At 43.8% G+C, this 6,355-nt stretch overlaps 2 protein-coding genes across 2 annotated transcripts in view; one reads left to right on the top strand and one right to left on the bottom strand.

Annotated features, from left to right (window-relative positions):
- Positions 1-2,045, bottom strand: part of LOC107685391 (CCR4-NOT transcription complex subunit 11) — a 14,549-nt gene extending 12,504 nt beyond the window's left edge. Inside the window, exons 1-2 of the mRNA XM_016481964.1 lie at positions 1,771-2,045; positions 751-1,105 (exon numbers count right to left, since the gene is read on the bottom strand). Coding sequence (XP_016337450.1) covers positions 751-1,066 — 316 coding nt within the window. The 5' untranslated portion in view covers positions 1,067-1,105; positions 1,771-2,045. The remainder of the gene's footprint in view (positions 1-750; positions 1,106-1,770) is intronic.
- Positions 2,046-2,150: 105 nt separating this feature from the next.
- On the top strand, positions 2,151-5,546 carry LOC107685398 (60S ribosomal protein L31). The gene is made up of 5 exons (XM_016481977.1): positions 2,151-2,243; positions 2,964-3,064; positions 4,608-4,733; positions 4,810-4,922; positions 5,476-5,546. The coding sequence occupies exons 2-5, from the start codon at positions 2,964-2,966 to the stop codon at positions 5,505-5,507; spliced, it is 372 nt and encodes a 123-aa protein (XP_016337463.1). The 5' UTR covers positions 2,151-2,243; the 3' UTR covers positions 5,508-5,546.
- Positions 5,547-6,355: the final 809 nt, after the last annotated feature.

The following is a 6,355-nucleotide window of genomic DNA, read 5'->3' as shown; positions in this document are numbered from 1 at the left end:
GGAGATGGTGGAAAGCCGGCTTGAAACGCAGTGGAAACGCCAGTATGACGAGGATCATTTTCATTTTAAAACATAAACGCACCAGTGTAAATGTAGCCTTACATCTAAGGGGGCTGGGACGCATTCGCACTACAGCCTCACGTGTGCGCCACATCTCTGAGTGTAACCGGTGTAAACTAGTAGATGTGTTCGACTTGACGCGGACTGACTGTGCAGACCGATCGGTGTATTACAGTACCACGAGAGCTAAAGAGAGCAGACTGCTCCGTGCGCTTTCGAATCACTCTCGCGGATGTCAAACACTGATTGATCTGCGCCGCACCTCTTCTAGTCGAACACACTGGCTAGTGCTGCAGGCTTAAGGTCAAAGTATACTTCGGCCGTCCGCGTCCACATTACGTCATTTTCGTCATCAGGAGGGCTCGCGGACAGCCGTGCACCCCGTCCGCGTGCAAGCAATTTTTTGAGACCGCGCGGACGGTCCGCTTACAACAGCTCATGCGCGAGGTGAAAGTTGAGACAGAGTGCAAGTCAAACTGCGCCTGTGTCGAGCTTGTCCGTCTGCACTCATCTGCGGTTGAGTATACTTTGAAAGCTGTGCGGACACGGCTGAGCGCGAGACGGAACGGAACGCTAATCGTTACATCCCTAATAATAAATAAAAAGAAAACAAATAGATAGAATACAAAAAGCATAAAGAAGCTAGTGTTAGTTTTTGAATTAAATAATAATCGTTTGCTGCAGCCCTACCTGAGAGCGTCTCCTGCTCCTCTGCCGCGGTCGACGGGTTCAGTAGGTGCGCAAACACCGCGGCGAAGGGGTTAGCGGCCAGCGGCTCGGTGCGGTACATCTCCCACAGCAGATAGAGAGCGGTCAGCCGCTGAGGAGCGCTGGGAAGCAGGTCGGGCTGCTGCAGAAGCATCACCAGAACCGAACCCACGCGGAAGTGCTCGGCTTTCCCGAAGCAGTGGTGGAAGGCTGTGGAGAGCTGCTCGAAGCTGTTGCTGCAGGCGTCATCCGACATGATGCCCAGCAGATTAGACAGCTCTTTAGGAGCCAGAGTCATGATGCTTCAGTCAGACGAGCCACTGGATCAACGGGAGAACTGGAGAGACATGAACAACAACAGATCAGCTGTATTGACGGATCACGGATTTAAAACATCATATGTGACCCTGGAGCACTAAAGCAGTGTTAAGTCGCTGGGGTATATTTGTAGCAATAGCCAACAATACATTTTTTAATTTGCTGCAGACTCTGATATTGATATGATGAAATCCTGATGCTTGTAATGTAAACAATTAGATGTTTATAACAGTGCAGCAGATACTGACATAAAATGATCTAAATATCACTCTATATATCCAGTAATAATCTGATGAGAGTGAAATGCTCAAAACATATAATGCAGTGATTGAGAGCTGAAGAAATAAAGGCTCCTCAGAAGATGTGAGATGTTCTGGAGGCTTGTGAAGATCATTCCTCCGCTGAGGAACAGTGAAAGTCAAGCTTCTGGAAACAAACGCTCCTCAAAAGATCCTGAGGATCAGATTTGAGACTCTAAAACATGATTGATGGAGAATCAAGTAAAGCTGAGCTGCTTCAGTCCTGTAAGTGTTCATCTGGAGATATTACTGCAGTTATTCTGATGCTTACTTGATCAAAACCAGTCAAGATTTGACACGATTTTCACATCTTAACGCCTCAAAGCGCAGTCTATGTAGTGAACTCGGTATGTTTTGAGACACGGTCAGTAACAAACACACTTACCTGAGTGGAGCTCATTTAAACCGTCCCGCCGGCTCATGGATATTCAGCGAGAACAGACGCCGCTCCAGCACTGATATAGCGTGTATATGAGCGATTATACGCGATAACACTTCAGTCGTTTCACTCTTTTTCTGTTTGACAATCTGAATAACTTCTTCACTCGTAACCGTCGCCTGTGTGAGCGAGCGCTTCCGGTGCGGCGAACGGAATTATGGGAGATGTAGTTCAATCAATACGGACTCCAAATCGAACTTCTATAATCTCATACTTCGAACACACAAAAAAGGTTTTTTTATACGTACAGACATAAAATTCTCTTCTGTGTGCGTTATTTAAAAAAAAATAATAATAATAAAAAAACACACACACAAGAAGAACGCAAAACGGTCGGATGACCCGGATGTGAGTGTGCGCTCCGCCTTGTATGTGGCCCACAATCCACCGCTCTTCCTTTCCCTCAGTCTCCGTACACAGTGAGTATCTCCGTCTCGTTTATTGTTTATAAATCCGGTATCATCCGCGTTATTAATCACTAATAATTCAGTGTAATGTCGCATTTGAGTGTACAGGCACGTTATCGATCACTCTGATGCGTTTTGCTGTGTTTTAAACGCCGATGTGAGTGATTAAAGACCGTTAACGTTAAAGCGTCGTTCTCAGAGATGCGAGGAAGTGTAAATAAAGCAGTAAACTAGCAGTTTCACCAGAGTAAACCGCGTTGTGCACGTTATGTGAAGCGACAAACCGCGTCAATAAAGTCGTGTGTGAAGGATCGTGTTTTGATAATCGATTATTTCACTACGTAGGTCACGTGACTCTTCCAATCAGCATTTCTGAGCCGTGTATATGTTTTTTTTTTAGTAACAAATGACTTTAGCGTGTTATTAGAGAGTTAACTGGGTATGATGGTGAATTTTACTGGTTGTTTTGGTTAATGAGTGACTGCAGTGTGTTTGTGTGCAATGCATGTAGTGCACTATTTGTAGTGCACTTGAGTACTAGTGTATGAAAGATGGGTTCAAATGTACTAAAAACAGAAAGCACATTTTAGTTCATATTCATGGTGTCCCAAAATAGCACGTTTTAGTACACTTGGGTAATAAGAATCAGTAATAGTATATTAAGTACAAAGGCAGTGCAAGAAAATGGCACATTATGGAAGTGCACTATTCACCCGGGGTGTTTGTGTTCAGATGGCACCTAAGAAGGGCGAGAAGAAGAAGGGCCGCTCCGCCATCAACGAGGTGGTGACCCGCGAGTACACCATCAACATCCACAAGCGCATCCACGGCATGTGAGTCCCTCCTGAAGCAGTCACTGGATATCTGCGTTCACCCAAACATGAAGACTAGCACATGATTCACTCGCCCTCGAGGCATCATAGGTGTCTATGACTTTCTTCTTTCAGACGAACCCAGTCAGAGTTGTATTTAAAAACCATAAGCTTTATAATGGCAGTGAATGGGTGTTATTTTTCAAAAGTCCAAAAGAAGTGCAATAAAGCGCATCCATCCATAATAAAACGTGGCTCCGGCGAGAGAATAAAGGCCTCCTGTAGCGAATCCATGCGTTTTTGTAAGAAAAATATCCATATTTAAAACATTATAAACACTTTTCTCTAGCTTGCGCTAACTCGTACGCAGATGACGGAGGACGTCGGCATAGTTTAAGCTCCGGTGAGAACATGCTCGTCTCACGAGAACCAACGCTTGTTTATAGGAGCAAAGGAAAACCAGTCTCCTCTTGGCTTGTATCGAAATCCTCCCACATTTTTCTTTACAAATCCTCGTTTTGTGCTTAAATCGTGACCGGTGTTTTATTTCGCTCTCTCCTCCGTGCTTCAGCGTTCGTCACTAATCACCGGCGCGCGCTAGTGACGGGAGAAACGAGCCTTTTCGAAGCTTCGAATCAATTGCTTCGCAAAATGATTCACTGTTTCATTCGAAACGCCACGCGCTAGTGACGCCTGCTGGTCAAAACTGTAAATGCAACAAAAGCTTGTGCCAAAACATGCGTAAAAACAGCGTTTACAAACCCAATGCAAATACTTTCTTCAAAGTTTAATTTAGTAAATGCACTTAAAAAATATATAATATAAATATGTATTTATTATTAATTTGCAGGGCTTGTTTAGTTTGTTTTATGGAGAGCTTGTCTAAACAGATCAGTAAGAGACTATTAACTACTACTCATCCTTTTAATTACACAAATTAAAAATGTCTACAGACTGCTAAAACTGATTCGAGATCAGGTAAAAACCATAGATGCTGGTTCGCTGCTGCGGGGCGGTCTCCATGAACTCGCATGATTCACGGGTTCAACGGCAAACCATTAACATTTCTAAACGTTTCAAAACAGTTATGACGTAACGAAGTCTCGTTTACTGAAATCACGTGACTTTGGCAGTTTGATGCGCTCTCCAAACCTCTGTTTTGAAAAAATTGATTCACAAAAGTTTCGAAGCTTCACGAAGCAGTGAACTATGCTATGCAGGCGTCCTCCGTCATCTGCGTACGAGTTAGCGCAAGCTAGAGAAAAGTGTTTATAATGTTTTAAATATGGATATTTTTCTTACAAAAACGCATTGATTCGCTACAGGAGGCCTTTATTCTCTCGCCGGAGCCACGTTTTATTATGGATGGATGCGCTTTATTGCACTTCTTTTGGACTTTTGAAAAATAACACCCATTCACTGCCATTATAAAGCTTATGGTTTTTAAATATAACTATTAAGAACAAAGTCATAGACACCTAGGATGCCTCGAGGGTGAGTAAATCATGTGCTAGTCTTCATGTTTGGGTGAACTGTCCCTTTAACTCTCGTCTTCCTCCTGCAGCTCCTTCAAGAGGAGAGCTCCTCGCGCTCTGAAGGAGATCCGCAAGTTTGCCGTGAAGGAGATGGGCACGCCTGACGTCCGCATCGACACCCGTCTCAACAAGGCCGTGTGGGCCAAAGGCGTCCGGTGAGTGAGTCTGGTCCCGATGGCTTCAGCAGATCTGACTGTCGCTGTGTTATTCGCTGACTGTGGTGTTCTGCAGGAATGTGCCGTACCGCATGCGTGTGCGTCTGTCCCGGAAACGCAACGAAGATGAAGACTCTCCAAACAAGCTGTACACCCTCGTCACATACGTCCCCGTCACCACCTACAAAGGTGAGGACCAGCGCTGCACCCTCATTCACATGGAAGCCCGTTTCTGCCGCGGATTAAAAATAGTTAATTGTGGCTTTTTAATCTCACAATTGTGATTTTACATTTCGGTTTTCTGACTTTTTTTTTCTCTGAGTTGCGAAATGTAAACATGCGAGTTATAAATTCATAATTGTGTGATTATAAACTCGTAATTTTGAAAACGTCAGAATTGTGGGATATGAAGTTGCAGCTGCAAGAAAACACTTAAGACTTTAACTCTGTTCTGAGAAAGTCAATTCTGACTTTTCTCTTAATTGTGAGATATAAACTTGCAATTGTAATAAAATAGTCTCTTTTTTCCACAATTGGACTTTATAACTTGCAATTACTTGGTGTTGTTTTTATTCAGCGGTGGAAACGGGCTTCCATGCATTGGTCCGCATGTTAATGCTGTTTAATCACATCTGATGTTCATATACTGTGTGTTCGGCTCATTATCGAAGGACATGTCAGTGTTTGTGTGACAATCTGCATATTTTTAGTTTCTGACTTCGCTTTCCGTGTGTGTTTGCAGGTCTTCAGACTGTAAATGTGGATGAAAATTAAGTTTCTCTTCATGCTTGTTGGAATAAAAACATAAAAGGATTTTGTTGTGGCTGATTTATTTCTTGTCAGATGAGTTTTGTGGCATGTGTGCGCATCAAGATCAGACGGTAGAGAATAAAATCAGCGGTACAACATTCAGAACATCTGTGCAGCAAATAACTCAAAGCTATTTTTAAAGAGGTGTGATTGTACATGATTTCACACGATCCGATCTAATGCCACATAAGAGTGTCTGACCGTCATAAGTGCAGTATTTGATCACTGGACGCTTGATTCTCACTGCACTGTCACAGGGTTCCCACACTTCTTGAAAGTACTTGAATTTCAGACATGGATTCAAGGCCTGGAAAGTACTTGAAAACAAACAGGTCCTTGAAAGTGCTTGAATTAAATTTGAAATAAATTGTTTATGGCGCTATTTAAAAAATTGTCCTATATGTTCTGTCAAAGACCGAACAAGCGGCACTAATGATTGAGGGTGGAGATGGGGGAGCGCGAAAAAAAAAAACTGTTGATGCGCAGCCTAGAGCCCCGAGCGGGACAGTTTTCTTAAGCCCGCTCCCGCTGAATTTCTGACCATTACCGCCCACTCCCACAACGTGTGTGTCACGCTCCCGCAAACATTCTTATTGTCACTCACTCCCACACACACATACATACACACACACAGAGAGAAACACACACACACACCCCCCCACACACACACACACGCACTCTCTCACACACACTTTCTCACACACACACACTCACACACACACTCTCACACTCGCACACAAACACACTCTCACACACACTCTCACACACACACGCACTCTCTCACACACACTTTCTCACACACACACACTCAC

The sequence above is a fragment of the Sinocyclocheilus anshuiensis genome, unplaced genomic scaffold (genome assembly GCF_001515605.1).
Source record: "Sinocyclocheilus anshuiensis isolate Anshui unplaced genomic scaffold, SAMN03320099.WGS_v1.1 scaffold661, whole genome shotgun sequence".
Lineage (NCBI taxonomy): Eukaryota > Metazoa > Chordata > Actinopteri > Cypriniformes > Cyprinidae > Sinocyclocheilus > Sinocyclocheilus anshuiensis.
The sequence above is the reverse complement of the archived record's forward strand: the minus strand, read 5'-3'. Positions and strand labels throughout refer to the sequence as shown.

What these genes read in the sequence shown, in the direction of transcription:
- LOC107685398 (XM_016481977.1), top strand. Translation starts at nt 2,964, where the DNA reads ATGGCACCTAAGAAGGGCGAGAAGAAGAAGGGCCGCTCCGCCATCAAC. An exon ending in GTGTGGGCCAAAGGCGTCCG is followed by an intron (nt 4,734 to 4,809) that starts GTGAGTGAGTCT and finishes GGTGTTCTGCAG; the next exon opens with GAATGTGCCGTACCGCATGC. An exon ending in CCCCGTCACCACCTACAAAG is followed by an intron (nt 4,923 to 5,475) that starts GTGAGGACCAGC and finishes GTGTGTTTGCAG; the next exon opens with GTCTTCAGACTGTAAATGTG.